This window comes from Babylonia areolata, chromosome 18 (assembly GCF_041734735.1).
Source record: "Babylonia areolata isolate BAREFJ2019XMU chromosome 18, ASM4173473v1, whole genome shotgun sequence".
Classification (NCBI taxonomy): domain Eukaryota; kingdom Metazoa; phylum Mollusca; class Gastropoda; order Neogastropoda; family Buccinidae; genus Babylonia; species Babylonia areolata.
This window is the reverse complement of record NC_134893.1, coordinates 59,205,472-59,225,471: the sequence shown is the minus strand read 5'-3', so window position 1 is coordinate 59,225,471 and position 20,000 is coordinate 59,205,472. Positions and strand designations below refer to the sequence as shown.

The window sequence follows — 20,000 nt, the reverse complement described above, 5'->3', positions numbered from 1 at the left end:
TCCACAGTCCCTCTCTACTCACAGTGTCGAAGGCCTTAGTGAGGTCGACATAGGTGGAGAACAGATCAGCATTTTGCTCCTGACATTTCTCTTGCAGCTGCCTTGCAGCAAACACCATGTCAGTGGTTCCGCGCTCTTTCCGAAATCCACATTGGCTCTCAGGCAAATGACCTTGGTCAAGGTGTGCTGTGAGGCGGTTTAGTAGGATCCTGGCGAGTATCTTGCCTGCGATGGAGAGCAAGGAAATGCCCCAATGGTTATCACAGGCTTGCCGGTTCCCCTTTCGCTTGTACAAGTGAATGATAGATGCATCTTTGAAATCCTGGGGGATCGTCTCTTCTTTCCACATGAGTGAGTACAGCTGATGGAGCTTCTCAGTCAGCACAGTGCCTCCATTCTTGTAAACCTCTGCTGGTATGGAGTCTGAGCCAGGTGCTTTGCCACTGGATAGCAGACGGATTGCTTTCTGGGTCTCAAGAATTTTGGCGGATCGTCCAGTGCTTCGTTGATGGGGACTTGTGGGAGACGGTCTATGGCTTCATCATTTATGGAGGAAGGGCGATTAAAGATACTGTTGAAGTGCTCAGCCCAGCGTTCGAGAATTTTCTCCTTCTCGGTGATCAAGGTGTTCCCATCTGCACTGAGGAGGGGGGATGATCCTGAGGATGTGGGGCCGTAGACTTCTTTTAAGGCATCATAGAACCTCTTCATATCGTGCCTGTCAGCTTATCCCTGGATCTCATCAGCTTTGTCACTCAGCCACTTATCCTGCATCTGGCGTAACTTTTGCTGAACAGTCCTGCGGATGGCATCGTACGCATCCTTTTTTGATGTGGACTTTGAGTTGCTCAGGTAGGCTTGATGCAGACGGCGTTTCTCATCCAGAAGCTTCTTGATTTCATCACAGTTTTCATCAAACCAGTCTTTGTGCTTTCTGGTCATGGGTCCCAGGGTCTCTGAAGCTGTACTATAGATCAGCTCACGCAGGGTCCTCCAGTCAGACTCCACATTCTGGTTGTCCAGAGAGGCGGATTCCAGACGATCTTCCAGCAGCTCCACAAAGGACAGTTTGATGGTGATGTTTTTCAGCTTAGCGATGTTGAGCCGTTTTGGAGCCTTCTGTCCTTGGGGGCGTCTCTTGGGCTGGATTCGAATATTCAGCTTCGAGACTACAAGGCGATGGTCTGTCCAACACTCAGCGCCGCACATGGTCTTTGTTATACGTACATCTTGCCTATCCCTTTTCCTGACGATGACATAATCGATGAGATGCCAATGCTTTGAGCGAGGGTGCATCCATGACGTCCTGTTACGGGTAGGGAGGCAGAAAACTGTGTTGGTTATCAGCAGTTCGTGCTCTGCACAGGTCTGAAGCAAAAGCAATCCATTTGGGTTGCAGTGGCCCACACCGTGCTTTCCAATCACTCCATCCCAGGAGATGTAGTCAGAGCCAACTCTAGCATTGAAGTCCCCAAGAATGATGAGCTTGTCTGCTTTAGGGATAGCAGCAATGACAGAGTGAAGGTCCTCGTAGAACTTCGCCTTTACTTCATCCGGGTTGGTCATGGTTGGGGCGTAGGCACTGACAATGGTGAGGTGCTTCTGGCCAGATGCCAGTGGGAGTTTCATGGTCATAAGCCTATCGTTGACTCCCTTTGGGATTCCAGCTAGCTTGCTGACAAGTGCTGTTTTTACTGCAAAACCAACGCCAACCTCACGTCGCTCTTCGCTTCCTCGTCCACTCCAGAAGAAGGTGTAACCAGATCCCTGTTCACAGAGCTCGCCTTCGCCTGCAAGCCGAGTCTCACTCAAGGCTGCGATGTCAATGTTGTATCTGGCGAGTTCGGATGCAACTAGTGCCGTTCTCCTTTGGGGTCTGTCCGCGTTATCTCTGTCCAGGAGAGTCCTTATGTTCCAAGCACCAATGGTGAGAGGAACGATCCTTGTTTTTTTCTTTTCTTTCTTGTTTCGACCGCTGATGTAGGGTCCCCGCCAGCCGCGGTACGCTGGCCAGGGTGATGTGGAGCAGGCAATTTTTAGGGCACCTTTTCTAGCCCCTTCCTCATGCCAGGGAGGTGAGCAGTGCATTCCTAAAGAGGGCTGCTCAGACGCTCCGACGGCTGCCGAGCTCCATCGCTGCTCCTGTCGACGAAGAACGACCCTATGGCCTGAGCCGCCTGCATGCAGGTCTGCGACTGCGACTGCCAGTGTACCCACACCTGTCGTTTCGTCGCTCGCCTGTCGCCGCAGGACTTCGGGGTGATGAAATGATGAAGGATGAAAGGTCATTTTGGATGACTGATGACTTGCGCGATGAGTTTGTTTAAAGTGAAGAGGAGTTGCGCAACGTCAACCTCACTCTCTCGTCCGGGTCCACCAATTTCCAGTGGCAAGACGACTGGAGGATGAGCACGGATGCAGTGGATGACCAAGATATCCTTTCGGTGTCTCATCTTGCTCTCTGCACTCCACAGTGCGTTGCTGTAACCGCCTTCTTCTCCGTTGAACCGATAAGTTTCTTCCGCAGATTCTGCCGGATCCAGACTTCGCATGCATGGGTAGACACACCCCGGGGGCCAACTGCGTGTGGCATGCACACAGCACGGTGGAGCTAGATGGCCGTCGGTGGCTCTCCTGAGCCAACGCCCTTTTATGGATCTCCATAATGGTATCTAGCCACCCGCCTCACCAGTCCCGGAAGGGAGCGGTGGGAGTGCCGGTTTAGTCGCCGGCAACCCGACCCTAAACAGGTTGTACTGGATTACAGGTTACCAGTAGCAGATCTAATGACCTGACCAGGTCAGGACCCCTGTCCTACCCCCAGACTGTATGTATTGCGTGATGGTGACTGCTGTCCTACCCCCAGAATGTATGCATTGCGTGATGGTGACCCCTGTTCTACCCCCAGACTGTAGGTATTGCATGATGGTGACCCCTGTCCTACCTCCAGACTGTATGTATTGCATGATGGTGACCTCTGTCCTACCTCCAGACTGTATGTATGGCATGATGGTGACCCCTGTCCTACCTCCGGGCTGTTCGTATTGCATGATGATGACCCCTGTCCTCCCCCATGACTGTACGTATTGCATGATGGTGACCCCTGTCATACCCAGGGACTGCATGTATTGCGTGATGGTGACCCCTGTCATACTCACAGACTGTATGTATTGCGTGATGGTGACCCCTGTCCTACCCTCAGACTGTATGTATTGCATGATGGTGACCCCTGTCCTGTCTCCAGACTGTGTGTAGTTCATAATGGTGACCCCTGTCCTACCTCCAGACTGTATGCATTGCGTAATGGTGATCCCTGTCCTACCTCCAGACTGTATGTATTGCATGATGGTGACCCCTGTCCTACCTCCAGACTGCATGTATTGCGTGATGGTGACCCCTGTCATGCCCACAGACTGTAAGTATTGCATGATGGTGACCGCTGTCCTACCCCCAAGAATGTATGCATTGCGTGATGGTGACCCCTGTCCTACCCCCAGACTGTAGGTATTGCATGATGGTGACCCCTGTCCTACCTCCAAACTGTAGGTATTGCATGATGGTGACCCCTGTTCTACCTCCAGACTGTATGTATTGCGTGATGGTGACCCCTGTCCTACCCCCAGACTGTATGTATTGCATGATGGTGACCTCTGTCCTACCTCCAGACTGTATGTATGGCATGATGGTGACCCCTGTCCTACCTCCAGACTGTATGTATTGCATGATGGTGACCCCTGTCCTACCTCCAGACTGTATGTATTGTGTGATGGTGACCCCTATCCTACCCCCAGACTGTATGTATTGTGTGATGGTGACCACTGTCCTACCTCCAGACTGTATGTATTGCGTGATGGTGACCCCTGTCCTACCTCCTGACCGTTTGTATTGCGTAATGGTGGCATCTTCTCTTACCCCAGTTTATGTGTGGCAGACTGTACGAAGTTTATTAACATGGTGATGTTGATTACGTTGATGAAGATTGTGGTGATGATGGTGATGGTGGTGGCGATGGTGGTGATGGTAGTGGTGGTGGTCATGATGATGCTGATGAGGAGGAGGACACTGGGATGACTATTACAGTACGAAGGCTGTGTACTACCACCAAACTGTTGTAGTTCATGACCCAGACTGTACGGATTCAAGGCTGTTGCAGCAGCAGCAATCGTAGTAGTTGCAGTGGTAGGAGTAGAAATAGCAGTGTTCGTAATAACAGTGCGTGTTCGCGAGTGTGTGTATGTGCTTGTGTGTGTGTGTTTGTGTGTGTGTGTGTGTGTGTGTGTGTGTGTGTGTGTGTGTGTGTGTGTGTGTGTGTGTGTGTGTGTGTGTGTGTGTGTGTGTGTGTGTGTGTGTGTGTGTATCTGTATCTGCGTGTGTTGTGCATGTCTGTGTACGTGTCCGTGTGGAGGGGGAGAGGGGGAAGGGAGAGGAGAGTAGGGAGGTTCTTTCCCTCTTTTATTTCTGTAGTTGAAACATGTGCATCAGACGGGCACTGAAATCAAAGCAGAAATGATCAACATGAAATGCATGTATGAATATTGATTTATTTCCTTCCAGGATGTCTTCCTTCTTTGTTTTTCCATTGCAAGCCCGGCAAGCTTTGAAAATGTCCGCGCAAAGGTATCGACTCTTACCTCCTCCTCCTCCTTCTCCTCTTCCCCCTTCTTCTTCTTCTTCTTCTTCTTCTTCTCCAACATAATCACCACCTTCTCATTCTTTTTTTGAAAGGAACGGAGCTGATTAATAAGACTACATTCATGACAAATGGAGTTAATTGTAGACTATGGGTATCTTTCCCCGCATTTCATCATCATTTTCATCACCGTTCTTCTTCTTCTTACTATTATTACCATTACTGTTATCATTATCATCATCATTATCATTATTATTCTCGTCATTAATATTATCATCATTATTATTAAATGCTAGCCCAGATAGTCGGGACAGCAGTTGCCACCTCTCCTCTCCTGATGGTCTCAGTCAGACACGACTATGATGCATACATATCATTCATTAATATGATGATGATGATAAATATCATTATTGTTATCATTGTTATCATTATCATTATTATCATCATTATTACAACAGCTGAGTGAGAGCTGTATGATCAATTGTTTCCTCATTTCAGTGGGAAGTCATTTACTGCTTAGTCTTTTTGCGAAGGACTATGACTCTCAAACTAGTGCTGCAGCCTTATTAGGAGCTGGTTGGCATTTGGGAACCATCCCAACGCTGACTGTCCTGAAACCCTCTTGGCCGAGAGAGTGGGGATGTAACTTGGACAAGACACTCTCCACTATAATCAAAGTCTAGCCCAGATAGTTGGGACAGCAGTTGCCTCCTCTGCTGTTCTGATGGTCATAGTCAGACACAACTGACTATTATTATTATCATTATTATTACTATAATGATGATTATCATCATCATCATCATTATTACCATAAATGTTGTGTGTGGCAGTGGTATCCTGAGGTCAGTCACCACTGTCCCGGCACTCCTATAGTGTTGGTGGGAACCAAACAGGACCTGCGAGACAGCCCCGAAATCGTCGAGTCCCTCCGACGAAAACAGCTGGAGCCCATTTCACACGTCAAGGTGTGTTGTTGTTGTTGTTGTTGTTGTTGTTGTTGTTGTTGTTGTTGTTCTTTTGATAGGTATTGTTGACTTTGGTTATTTATTCATTTATTTATGTTTGTATATTTAGTTTCCTATTTGTTTATTCATTCATATATTTATCTATTTATCTACACGAAGAGACAGGCAGAAAGAGAAAATGGACGCTTTTAGTTGGGTTTTTTTTTTATCGTGCAAGGGACATAACCATCGCCAGTACGTTTTAGCTGGTATGGCATGCTTCCCTCCCTTACAACGCGAGTGACCCTTTTTATTCTGCTGGCGGTGTGTTGGAGGGGTGAGTGGGGAGGTTGGGGAGTGGTGGTGGGAGAAGAAATGAAGTGCGAGGGATGAGGATAGGCTTCCATCATGATCCTTTTGTCTTCGCCTTTTTGTTTTTCTTTCTTCTTTTTTTTTCCAGTCTGTCTGATGTGTTTTCAAGTCCTGAAATGGATGGCCCCTTGAAATCATCAGCTGGGATCTCTGTCTCTCGGTCTCTGTCGGTCTGTCTGTGTCTGTTTCTGTCTCCCTCGCTCCCCCTTCCCCCCCCCCTCTTCCTCCCCCCAGCCTCCCCACACACACCCTCTCCCTCTCTCGGTGTCTACCTGTCTGTCTGCCTCTGTGTGTGTGTGTGTGTGTGTGTGTGTGTGTGTGTGTGTGTGTGTGTGTGTGTGTGTCTCAACTGTCAACAGCAGCTAAACAAAAAGTCCACCACAGAATATATGTCAGACTTTTTTTATCGCTTATATAAAATCTGCTAAACAATGAGTTTTGTTATCATTATTCTTGTTGTTGTTTTTGTTGTTATTGTTGTTGTTGTTGTAATCATTATAATTATTATTATTATCATTATCAATTGCCACTGATTTCTCCACTGTTTCTACTTCTTCCTCGTCAACAATCTCGTCAGTCGGGGGTCATTAAGTGATGACATCAAGACCTGATCGGCGCGTTGGTTTTATGTGAAGATCAATCAGACATATGTAGCTGTTGCTGTTGCTGTTATTGTTTATGTTTTCGTTGTAGTTGTAGTTGTCCTCCTCCTTGAATCTGACGCTGAAACTGATTCTCTCTCTCTCCCTCTCTCTCTCTCTGAACCCACAGGGTCAAGCCCTGGCCGGCGAGATAGATGCCGTCAAGTACATGGAGTGCTCGGCCCTGACACAGAAAGGATTAAAGGCGGTCTTTGACGAAGCCATCCGTGCCGTCATGGTGCCCAAAGTGAAGAACGCCAAACCCAAGAAACCCTGCACCCTCTTGTAAACCGAGGGAGAAAAAGAAACGTTTGTTTGTTTTCAACAAACTATGATTATTTTTTGTCTTTGCTTTTTTCTTTTTTTTCTTTTTTTTTTTCACAATGCACCCTGATTGTTTATTCATTGCATTCAGTTTTTACATGGTTCTAATACAGGGGAGTTAATCATGCTCAGTTTATCCAATGTGTTAAATGAATTTTTTTTTTTTTAATAAATATTTTATTCGAGTTTAACATTTAATACATACAGACGGAGTTTAACATTTAATACATACAGACGGACATGCAAAACCAACATCTGGAATCAACAATATTTGCCACTGTGCACCACCTAAACTGCAAATCAGGAAAATGACACAACACTGTCTTCATACCGAGAAAAAACAAAAAAAAATAATTCACATGCACTGTTAAAAACAAGTAAATGAAAGGGAAAAAATAAATAAAAGAACAAACGTTACATTCGTGGTTGACTTTACTCCTCCTCGTTGCCTTCAATCATTTTTATGTATGGGCACCATTTTTCTAGAAAATGCTATGGACATCATTTCCATCGAGTGTATATATTTTTCGGTTTTATATATGTTTCTTAGGTTTGTTAGGAAGTACTTTATACATGGTTTGATTTTATTTATTCTGCATTTATAAATGAACTGTTTCGCCACTAGAATGATATAGTCAAATATTTCAACTGTTTTTGTAATATCATCATTTCAAAATAATACTAACTCTATATTAAACTTTACACTTGCACAATTTTCACACTTTTCCTTCAAGACATTCTCTAAGTCCCCCCAAAAGAGCTGAGTAAATGTACAGTGCCATAAGTAGTGTTGAATTGTGTCTATTTCATTTTTACAGAAGTTGCACATGTCGCTATTTGTTATTCCCATTTTTTTAGTATTTTGTTTGTAACCAATATACCATGACATATTCTAATCTGGAACCATTTCAGTCTTACTTCTTTTATGCTTTTCACTTGTTTCATAGTGGTATCCCAATTTATTGCAATGTCTAGTTTTTGCTCCCACTTGATAAAAGAGTTTATATTGTATAGAAAAATTGGTTCAAGTAATATATCATAATAAATTTTAGATCCTTTCTTAACATTAGCTATTATCTGCAGTCCTTTTGGTACTTTATTGCAAGTTTTGTCTGTGATAGTAATATTGTTTGTGCGCAAGTAACTTTTAATGGAACGTATAAATCCCATATACAGTAAATAATTAACTTTAACCTCATATTTTTCTGTGAAATCTTTATGACTAAGGAAGCACCCATTTTCATCTACAATATCTCTAACCAGAAAAATACCTTTACTTGTCCATTTTTTTAAATAAACTGTCTTATTACCGACTTTAAATTTGTCGTTATGAAAAAGTGGTTCTACGAGTGCCTCTTGTGCTTCTTTTAACCTAACATGTTTTGTAAAATTCTCATATGCCCAATATACATCTTTCCAGAAACTATTACATTCAGTGTTTACAAATTTTCTTGGTCCGTACAGGTCCAGGGAGTTGATTTCTGGGGATTTGACTAAGAGTATTTTTTTCCACTTTGCTGTTCCTGTGTGTAATTTCCTAATCCATGATATTTTTAGAGCCTCTATGTACTTTTGTATATTTGGAATACCCAAACCTCCATTTCCAACATTATGTACTGTATATATTCTTTTCATCTTGTCTGTTTTGCCATCCCATATAAATTCATAGCACAGTTTCTGTAGTTGATTTATCTCTTTGTCCGGGGGATTGGGAAGAAGAATCCACAAATAAATGAGTTTTGAAAGTATAAGTGATTTTAGAATAGCAATTCTACCAAGGGGTGTACATATACGTTTTGACCAAATCTTGAAAAGCCTCTTAGCTTTTATCAATTTCTCTTTTGTATTCACTTCAGTTATTTTTGATAGATCTTCTGTGAACCAAATGCCTAAAAGTTTATATCTGGAGGGGTTCCATTTCATTTTCTTTTCTAGTAGATACCGGCGTTTTGAGTTTTTCATTCTTCCTAACCAGACATTTAATGTTTTATCATAGTTAATTTTTAGCCCTGAAAATTCTTCAAATCCCTCTAGTGTTTCAAACAACTTTTCATACGATTCTTTATCTCCTTCTAATGTGAATGTTGTATCATCAGCAAACTGACTAATTTTAGAAATGGTATCTAATAAATTTATGCCTTTAATTTCTTCATCTTCCCTAATCTTGCACGCCAGGATTTCTGAGCATAATACAAACAGGGTGAGATTGGATCTCCCTGGCGGCATCCTCTTTGTATTTTCAAGCCTTTGGATACTTTACCGTTCACAATGACATATGATTTTATATCCTTGTAAAAGATGTGAATCCATTTACATAAATCTAGGCCAAATCCATAGGCTTTTAATACAGTGTTCATATATGACCAATTTAATGAGTCGAATGCTTTTTCGAAATCTATTGATACTAACAAGCCTGGACGATGTTCAATTTCTAAATAATGCATAATGTCATACAGGGTTCTTATGTTATCGCCAATATATCTACCTGGAATAAAACCTGTCTGATCTTCGTGTATTGACTTTGGTAGAACTTTCTTGATTCTATTAGCTATGCATGCAGATCTTATCTTATAAGCTACGTTTAGCAACGAAATAGGCCTCCAGTTCTGTAAATATTCTCTTGGCTTATCTCCCTTTGGTAAACATGTAATTATCCCTTCTTTTTGTGTAACTGACAGTTCTCCCTTTTTAAAACCTTCATTCAGTGATCTAACTACAAAGTCCCCTATGTCTTTCCAGAAAAAAATTATAGAAGTTTACAGTCATTCCATCTGTGCCTGGACTCTTATCGTTTTGCATTCTTCTTAGTGTTTCTGTGGCTTCCTGTTTTGTTATAAGTCCTTCTAGTTGCTCTAATTCAAATTCATCCAGACTGGGCAAACTTTTAATGTAACTGCTAATGTCTATGTCTTTTACTTCCTGTTCCCTGTATAGGTCTTCATAATAAAGTCTCGTCGCCTCTAAGATCTCGTCTGTTTCCGTCAAAATATTACCTTGAGATGTAACTAATTTCAACATTTATTTGCTTACAAAATGTCTTTTTTTCAAGATTACAAAAATATTTAGTCATCTTTTCACCCTGAGATGCCCACCTTGCTTTTGACCTTAATGCGATCCCTTCCAATTTTATTTTTCGTAGCTGTACTAGTTCTTTTTTCTCTTGCAATTCTCTAGCTAAACTATGTGTATCTATTTCTTTATCGGTTCGCTGTATTTCTTTTTCTAGTGTTTCCTCCTTTTCTATAAGCTGTCTTTTCTTTCTTATACCAAAAGATATTGTTTTAGTTCTTATTTCCATTAATAATACATCCAGATAGAGTTGATCGCTTATGGTTAACTGAATTTCAGTATTATGTATCTTGCCTAAGTTTTCTCTTGCATACGGTAACACTGCATATTGGTCCTTCACTTTTACTATTGTTTCTTTCACTAACTCTACATATTCGTTGTCCCTAAGTAAAGATGAATTAAATTTCCAAAATGTTTTTTCTTCTGGGTTCTGTGTTAAATTGTAGATCAACTGTAATTAAAGAATGGTCACTTCTGTAACCATAAGTGATATCTGCATCCTTAACGTTGGTGATCAAATTGTCAGACAATAAAAAGAAATCAAAACGGCTTTGTTGTAAGGGGGTTGGTCTCCTCCAGGTGTATCTTAAAACTTCATTATTTAATTCTCTCCATATATCTACTAACTGTAAGTCATCCATCATCTTTATTACTGCTTCTTGTGCTGCCATATTGTTTACATGTTTATAGTTGTAATAGTCTAAGCTAGGATTCATAACTAAGTTCCAATCGTCTCCTATTATTACATTCTGAATAGCTTGTTCTTCAATTTTTGTCCGAATCTCTTAAAAAAAAATATAGGGTCATCTCTGTTAGGTCCATACACATTGACCAAAAGAATTTCCATGTTAGATATTTTTAAAAGCAGAAATATGTAATTACCCTGAATGTCTATAATCGTTTTTTGTATTTGAAACTCAAAGTTATTATTTAACAGAATAGCTACCCCTCGTGATCTAGAATTATTCGACGAAAAAACACATTCATAACCCCATTCTGCCCTGATCTGTCTGTCCATCTTCTTAGTAAAATGTGTGTCCTGTAAAAAGTATACTGAATATTGCTTTTGTCTTAAATACTGTAAGACGTCTTTCCTTTTCTGAAAATTTCCCAACCCCTGACAGTTTAGACAAGTGGTATTTTTGGTCTGTATACATCGCACCCCCTTTCTTCCAGAGAATCACTGTGATTTCTATCCATAACATATTCTTCTGTTAAACAAACATAGAAACAGAGAATGTGTATACTAAAATCAATTAACTGAGCAAAAGGAAACAAAAAATATTCATCAATTCGTGAGAAGTAGAGACCGAGATAGAAAAGTAAATTACATACAGACAAGTAACAATTATTGACAAAAGAAAATGACACCATTGTACAAAAAATATTTTTTTAAATGACAATTTGATTGACTAGCGCAAGCGAGCGATGGGCGCAAAAACAACAACACAATGTACAGTAAGAGTAATACAAAGGGGCATAGCATCAACATTTACACACCATCACTGTCGCCCGTACCTTTCCAGAGAAAGAAAGAACCGATCAGCAAGGCAAAAATAAGAAAGGAGGAGACTAAAGAAAGAAAAATAAGCCAGAAACAAAGAGAGCGACAGAAGAGAGGAAATTTTTAACACAGTAAACCCACCCTCCTTTTTTTTTTTTTTGTAACTGAGAGAGCCCCGCGCTACATTCTCAAAGGGGAGGGGAGGGGAGGGAGGCGCACCTTAGCTCTCCCCCACACCTCTCCTTTCCCTCCAAGAGAAAAACAAAAGGAAACAAAATAAAAGACAATGCAATGCAACAAAACGAGGCAAGAAAACACACCAACACCCTTCTCCCCACCCCCTCCAAAATACCTCAACATTTCTCCCCCTCTCCCATCGCTAAACCACCAAAACAGAACACAACAGAACAAGAAACCTATTCGCACCAAAAACAAAAAAGAAACAAACAAACAAACCCCAAAAATATATAATAATTATCAGCGCTCTGCCGACCGCTTTACATTCTTGAACTCTGCTGCGGCCCAACATCACTACCTATCCTCTCAACACCATTGAAGAAAGCCGCGTTGTCCACGCCCGCCGCGCCGCTTCGCAAGTCCGCTCCGTTGGCAGCGGCGGCGGTGGTGGTGGAGAGTTGTCTCCCTTTCTCCACCTCCGGGAAGCAGCGGAAAAAGTCCCACGATCGCGGCAGGAAGTAGCGCGCGAGAAGGGAGACCATCAGCATGGAGCAGAGCGTGATGAGCATCGACAGCGTGCGGAACGGGAACTGCTGTCCCGATATGGGGTCCAGCCAGGGGTACTCTGTATAGTAAAAGTATCGTACGTGCATTGTTCAGTATAAGAACTATATTATTATACTGCGTCATCATCGTCATCGTTAAGCGTTATCATCCTCGTCATCATTATCATCTTCATCGTCATCATCATTGCCATCATCAGCATCAGCAGCACCACCACCACCTTCATCATCACTATCATCATCATCATCATCACCGTTGTCGTCGTCGTCGTTGTTGTTGTTGTTGCTGCTGAGGTGTCAAAGCGTGTATTTCTGGACAAATCAGTTCGATTGGATCTCAATCTGCGCACGTGCAATTACACATGATTGACCGGTGACATCTGACCTCCCACATCGTTACCGCCTGTCTGGAAAAGTCGACCGACGGTGCGTGCACAGACCAAGTGTTCGTGTGTGTAGTAGACATGGGTGTTACAACACTACTGTGGGGACTTTTTGGGACACTGAATTTTATACATTTCGCTCCTTCTTAAAGTCATTTGAAGATCATATAAAAGTTGTATACAAAAGGTATAGTTGTGGGGATATGGGAATGATCCTCAGAAAATGTTTTGGTTCCTTACATCCCTTGTGTAGTGTTAAAAAAAAATCCCCATAAACAAATGTACCTGAACGCGCGCGCGCACACACACACACACACACACACACACACACACACACACACACACGCAGCATACACGCAGCATACACACACGCCCTTTTTGCATTTGAGAACAGTATTTTCCGTATGTTTTCTGAAGGTCAGCATCCTGTTGGAATGTATTCCTAGGTAGCGTAGGCATTCAATTTTTTCGATCTGAATCCCATCGAATGACACAGAAGGTGGTGATTTGCTCGCGGTTCTGTTGTTGAGGGTGCACAGCAACGTTTGGGCTTTCGCTGGATTGATGGAAGATCCTGTGTCTTTGCACCATTGAGCAATATTGTTTAGTTGTTTCTGGGCGGCTTTAGTTCTTTCCTGAGCATCTTTCGAAGTTTTGAAGACCAGGCCATCATCCGCAAGAGTAAGCATCCGAGCTATTCCATTGTTGTTTAAGTCTGCAAGGCCCTTCGTGTAGACATTGTAGAGGACAGGAGAGAGCGGAGACCCTTGTGGCAGTCCCATGGATAGTTTAGAAGGTGCAGACATCCAATCTCCAAGGCGTAGGACGACGGTTCTTTCCTGAAGTGCTGCTGCTATCCATCTTGTCAGTGTCAAACTTACTCCATACCTTAGTAGCAGCTCCATGAGGTGCGCAAACTGGACTTTATTGTAGGCATCTTCAAGGTCGATTGCTACTGCTAGTGTTTCTTCTTTTCTTTGAAATCCTTCATACACCTCATATGCAAAAGCAGCTGCATTTTCCCATGTGGACTTGCCTGTTCTGTAACCACCTTGATTTGAAGGGAGAATAATCCTGTGTTCAAGATCCCTTGCGAGTTTCCTGGCTATCATGCGTTCCATGACCTTTCCAGCAATGTTTTGCATGGTTAGGATCCGGTATCTGCTTACCTGATGATGGACCTTTCCTGGTTTTGATGTGGGTTTTAAGAAGCTGTGTGTCCAGTCCTCCGGGACATGTCCATTGTGGAAACTGTTTTGATATAGATTGAAAAGTTTGCTTCTGTCTTCTTCCGATTGTTCCTTGATGTCCGAGTAGCGAACTTTGTCTGGGCCAGGAGCTGATTCTTTCTTGCATTTAGCTATTGCTTCGTTTAGATCATCTATTGTCAAGTCTTCATCAGGTCCAGTCTGCATAAGGGTTTGGTTTAACTCCTCAACATATTTCTTTTTCTCATTTAAGTTTCTTTGATCGCTCTGTTGTATGAAACTTTTGAGCAGAGCAGATCCTTTTTCTTCGTTTGTCTTAAGCTTGGTTCCGTCAGTGTCTACCATGTCTGGGGTTGTTGTTGTGCACGTTCGGAGATGGTTTTGTTCTTTCTTTTTGCCAAAGTTTGACATCTGCATGTAATTCTATCCAGGCTCTCTCTGTGTCGGTATTCCACCATGGGGGCTGAATAGTTTGCATCCTGTTCGGTGCCGTTCTTTTGTTTCTTCTGAGTCTTAATTTTTTGATGACGGTTGTCTCTTTGGTTTCATACTGAAATGGATCACGCGGTTTCATACAGGGTTTATCTGACAGTTTCTGTAGACTGAACACTACCGGGAGGTGTAACTGCCTTGGTGTGGAAGCGTCTCTGCATTCATTTTGGAGATGTTAGAGCGATGTCGATCACACTGTCACTGTCCCCTTGTCTTGTTCCAAGGCGAGTTGGGAATGTGGTTCACGGCTCAGCCAACAGATCTATAAAGTCCACTCGTATTGATTTTAGTATTTTCCGAAAAAGACCACTTGGGCGAAAGAACATAGTGAAAGCCCTGTACACTAATGTTTAAAATGATAAAGATCAGTTTAAAGCAAATTAAGCCCCCAAGCATTAATTACAGATTAATTTCCCTTTTTTCTGCACCAAAGACATGCACCAGAAATATAACTTCCATGCTTAGCAAAAGAAGTTCCTGTTTGAACACAAAATGATAAAAATGACTGCTCTTGTTGTTGTGTCAGAATATCAGATCAAAGTGCCAAGTTTAGAGAATAAAAAAAATATAACAGTAAATTCAGTTTGCATATAATCTGGCTTCTTTTTTCTTTTGTTTTTTTTTTTGGTGCCCATCCCAGAGGTGCAATATTGTTTTAAACAAAATGACTGGAAAGAACTGCATTTTCCCTATTTTTATGCCAAATTTAGTGTCAACTGACAAAGTATTTGCAGAGAAAATGGCAATGTTAAAGTTTACCACGGACACACACACACACACACACACACACAACCGAACACCGGGTTAAAACAGACTCACTTTGTTTACACAAGTGAGTCAATAATAATAATAATAATGATAACGATAATAATAATAATAGTGACGGTTTGATGTGGAGGAGGAGGAGGAGGAAAAGAAGACAAGAAGACGACGACGACGAAAAAATGTTCAAGACCTTCGGGGATTAACCATATCTGGGTTTTTTGTTTGTTTATTTTTTGTTATTGTTTTGTTGTTGCTTTGTTGTTTTTGAACCCACTCCGCAAAAAAAAGGAAAAAAAAAAGAAAGAAAAAGAGAGATTGATTGATTGATTGATGATTTATTGTCAAAAGCATTTACAGCCATTTTGACAAGGGGGGGATTACAAAAAACCTAATTAAGCAAATACCACGAAACACACACCGCAACAACTGTACGCAAGAAAAGGGTTGGGAAAAAGAACAACAAAAGAGCAAACAACATGTGGACCATCCACGGTCATAATCATTTGCTTATATAATAATTAGTGAATCCGTTTATTCATTAGCATTAGGGGTCATTTGTATATAATTACGTACCTTTTACTTGATTCCTTATACTGTCTGCCCATTTTCTAGTGCTTTCTGCCTACAGTTAAGTGCTACGGTAAGAAATTTTGACATAGCTGTTACCATCACTTCGTTCTCGTTTTTTAGCACGTTTTGCATGCGGGTCAAGTCATCAACGGGACTTGATTCTATGTTGAATGGATATCTGTTTCGGATATGTGCATATGCAGGACAGTGGAATAAAACGTGAATTTCGTCTTCTTTTTCGGAGCTGCACATTGGGCAAGTGCTGTTTGCCTCAGCCTCAGTTAGACACCATACCTTATGGCTCCTCAATCCGCACGCTCTAAGTCGGAATCGTAAGGGTATCTCGGAATTTCTTGGTGGTAATAAATGACAAATATTTTTCTGCGCCAAATGTATCTTTAAACGAGTAGTGCCAGCTGTACTTTTCATTGTGTTCTATTTCTGAATGCCAGTTTGTAACAAGAAATCAATCTATCTTTGAAAACTGCTTTGAAGTTATTTTCATACCCTACACCTTGGCATAACCATGCTATACCAAAACCATTAAAGAGAGAGAGAGAGAGAGAGAGAGAGAGAAAAGCAGAACTCTACATATACAACAACAACAAAATCACCACACACACACACACGCACACACACACGTAAAAATAAAGTTATGAATGAAAGCGTGCACATAAACTGTTCATGTATAAACACACACTAATGGAAAACAAAAGAGAAAAAAGCGACGGAGAGACAAACAGAAAATACAACAGAAGGGATAATACAGCGAACATTATTTGAATGACATTGAATCTTGACGCCTTTGCCTTATGGTAATCATAAGTTTCGTTGCATTTCTAAGAATGATGAGCCATATGTTTCATATGAGGCCGTATAAGAAGAAGGTTAGTGCTTTCTTGCATAGTACGGCAAACCTGCTGAGCAGTAGCCTTTCTTGGATGTAAAGTAGTGTCATCCGCAAATGTTTCGCAGTATGTTTTGTTGTTGTTGTTGTTGTTTTCTTTTTAGAAATAAAGGTAGAATCATTAATCTACAACCCCCCAAAAACAAAACAAAAACAAAAAAACACCAAAGGATCAAGGACTAAACCCTGCGGAATACTAACTTTGTTGGGAAGAAAAAGAAGAAGAATGAGGAGGAGGAGGTGAAGGACGATGGTATCCTACCCTACCATACCTTACCTACCTAACCCTACCCTATCCTCTCCTCTCCCATCTCATCTTCTATTATCTATTCATAGTCTGTTCATCTAAGATGATGATATTAGATCATCTCATCTTAACGTGCGCATTTGTTCTTCTGCTTGCGGATACACACAAAGGGAGTTCAAGCACAATCAGGTCTGCACATATGTTGACCTGGGAGATCGGGGGAAAAGAAATCTTCACACTTTACCAACCAGGCGCCGTTACCGAGATTCGAACCCTGGGCCCTCAGACTGAAAGTCCAACCCTTTAACCACTCTATTGCGCTTCCCACACACCCACCATCCGTTTCGTGACAGCCTGAAAGATGACGGCGAAGACGTTGCAGGCAAACATGGTGGAGGAGGAGAGAATGAAGGAGTCGGTGGAAGACATGACGGCAGCGGAGACGGCCCCGAGGCCTATGAAGGACACGGCCAATGGGGTCATGTGGAAAAACACCAAGGGCAAGGTCAGGCCGAGGTCATCGTCCTGCAAGGTGGGGTGTCCGTAGGACGTCTGGTTCCAGTCTGTATGATTTTTTTTTTTTCAAATAAAAATAAAAGAAGAAGTTACCTTGCAGTGGGTTAGAGTTTTGTTGGGGGTGGCAACAGAGGCGGAGGGATAAAGGAGGCAGGTGGGAAGGAAGGAAGAACGAACGAACGAACGAATGTACGGATGAACAAACTGGGTTTTTTTTAATGAGGGAAGTGGAACAAGCATACATATGCTTTTTTTGTGTCCATCCCTCGGGGCAAAGAGAAAATGAAACCACAATATTAATTTTGTAAAAATAAATGAATAAATAACACAGGGTAACTGAAGTACAGACAGGACATTCAGACACGCTCAAATACACGCATAATCATGTATATGTATACAATTGTAAAGATGGAGAGGATAGATAAAGTGAGAGAGAGAGGGGGGGTGTAGGAAGGGGAGAGGTGGGCAGCTTTTGCCCCGTCTGTTAAGTGTGAGTCCAGAGCATACAAGTTTAACCCCCCCCACCCCCGAAGTGAGGACGGGGCGCATCATTGTAGTGCACCAGTCTGTGACGTAACTTCCTCTGAGAAGCGGTCAATTGCACACACTCGCTGAGGCCTACCTTTCTGCAAATCACTGATCTACAAATTAACAGTGGAATCAATTTTAAGGATCTTTTATTTCCTTAGAAAGGTTCTATTCCACCAAATGCACAAGAGAACAAGAGAAGTCCGCGAAAGATAGACAGACAGCCAGACGGACAGACAGACACACAGAGAGAGCAGATGCCTGACACTCGCATAATCATAACATGCTGCCAGGCTTAAAGAGCTTACGCAAGAGTGTGTATAAATCATGAACATAAAACCAAATAATAAGATCATTGAACAAAACAAACAAATAAGAAAATATGTTACAGAAGAAGAATAAGAAGAAATCATCATCGTCATCGTCAACATCATCATCATCATTGTAGCAATATTCATAGTTAAGGGGAAAAAAGGAACGGCGAGTGAAGCTTTCAAAAGACTAGCAATGAAACACTTTACCAGCGGTGTATCCCACGGCACCGAAGAGCACAGCGGGGATGGCCATGAACACGCATCCAAAGGCTCCCAGTATCGACAGACCTCGGGCCACCTTCACACTGCGGGCTGACAGAGCTCGCTGCCAGTACACCTGTCAGGTAAACAGGTAACAAACACAGGTAACAGAGGCGAAGATGAAGTAATCTGTATCTGAATTATACCGCAGTGCAGGGGTTTTGTGTTAGTTTCCCATTTACCACTGAGGTGGAAGAGGTAAACAGGTCGCTATCATATTGTATTGCATTGCATTGTGTTGTCAGTATTGTATTGTGTTGCATTACATTGCATTGTATTGTCTTGCGTTGTGTTGCATTATATCGCACTGCCTTGCATTGCATTGTGTTATACAGATTTGCATTGCATTATTTTGCATTGTAGTACGCTTCTTTCTGTCACAACAGATTTCTCTGTGTGGAAGACAGGTTGCTCTTTCCACCAGGGAGAACACGACACAGCATACACAGCGCAGCGCCACCCATATTTTTATCATCTTGTTTCAGTTTGCATATGTATTTGTTTTCCTATCCTGGATTTTTTTTTAACGTATTTTTATCCAAGGACAATCCTCTTTTTTTTTCCTTTTCTTTTTTTTGCCTTGGGTTCTTATTCTTACGCGCGCTCAGTATATTGATGATCATTCATGATCCCCTAAAACTGCGTGGGGTGTTGTTGATGGGCTGTTATTGATCATGTTGATCACGTTGATCAGTTGACTATCAACGTCACAACTGAAATTAATTCAACAGCGTAGTATTCGTTGGATGCCTGCAGGAAAAGCTGCCACGGAACATGTATACCGACAAGTGTTATTTAAGCGTGACGTGCTTGCTCGTCATGTATATACCGTTAGGTCTTTTTTTTTTTCTCTCTCTCTCTCTCTTACTAGTAGTATTGGTATTTCTTGTTGCAGTTTTTTTGTGTGTGTTTTTCTTGTTGTTGTTCGTTTTTGTTCTCGATCTTTTTGTTCTTGTTCTCATCCTCTTCCTCCTTTGATTGATTGATTGATAAGGATACTTATATAGCGCCTATCCTCGGTCGGAGACCAAGCTCTGAGTGGTTTACAAACACGGAGTCATTTACACAGCAGGCTGCCCACCTGGGTAGAGCCGACTGACGGCTGCCATTGGAGGCTCATCATTCGTTTCCTGTGTCATTCAATCAGATTTCAGGAACGCACACCTACACACTCAGACAAACATGTAACATTTAACATTTTACGTGTATGACCATTTTGTTTATTTACCCCGCCATGTATAGGCAGCCATACTCCGTTTTCGGGGGTGTGCATGATGGGTATGTTCTTGTTTCCATAACCCACAGAACGCTGACATGAGTTACAGGATCTTTAACGTGCATATTTGATCTTCTGCGTGTGTATACACACGAAGGGGGTTCAGGCACTGGCAGGTCTGCACATAATAAATGTTGATCTGGGAGATCGGAAAAATCTCCACCTTTTACCCACCAGGCGCCACCGAGACTCAGTATTCGAACACGGGACCCTCAGATTGAAAGTCCAACGCTTTAACCACTTCATCTTTTTCTTTTTCTTTTTGTGTTGACTAGATATGACGAAATATTTGAGTTTACAATCCATTCG

At 42.1% G+C, this 20,000-nt stretch overlaps 2 protein-coding genes across 4 annotated transcripts in view; one reads left to right on the top strand and one right to left on the bottom strand.

The window, feature by feature from the left end:
• The window catches only part of LOC143292948 (ras-related protein ced-10-like), a 17,129-nt gene extending 8,898 nt beyond the window's left edge, over positions 1-8,231 (top strand). For both annotated transcript variants that reach the window (XM_076603666.1, XM_076603665.1), the window contains 3 exons: positions 4,555-4,617; positions 5,461-5,595; positions 6,718-8,231. In XM_076603666.1, coding sequence (XP_076459781.1) covers positions 4,555-4,617; positions 5,461-5,595; positions 6,718-6,876 — 357 coding nt within the window. In that variant the 3' untranslated portion in view covers positions 6,877-8,231. The remainder of the gene's footprint in view (positions 1-4,554; positions 4,618-5,460; positions 5,596-6,717) is intronic.
• Positions 8,232-12,050: 3,819 nt separating this feature from the next.
• On the bottom strand, positions 12,051-19,119 carry LOC143292950 (high-affinity choline transporter 1-like). 2 transcript variants are annotated; one of them, XM_076603667.1, is made up of 4 exons: positions 19,014-19,119; positions 18,362-18,491; positions 17,133-17,359; positions 12,051-12,286 (listed from the first exon to the last, which is right to left on the bottom strand). In XM_076603667.1, the coding sequence occupies exons 2-4, from the start codon at positions 18,405-18,407 to the stop codon at positions 12,203-12,205; spliced, it is 357 nt and encodes a 118-aa protein (XP_076459782.1). In that variant the 5' UTR covers positions 18,408-18,491; positions 19,014-19,119; the 3' UTR covers positions 12,051-12,202. The 2 variants fall into 2 exon arrangements, with proteins under 2 accessions (XP_076459782.1, XP_076459783.1); XM_076603668.1 differs by lacking the exon at positions 19,014-19,119 and having other exon boundaries at positions 18,362-18,693.
• Between the last annotated feature and the right edge of the window lie 881 nt (positions 19,120-20,000).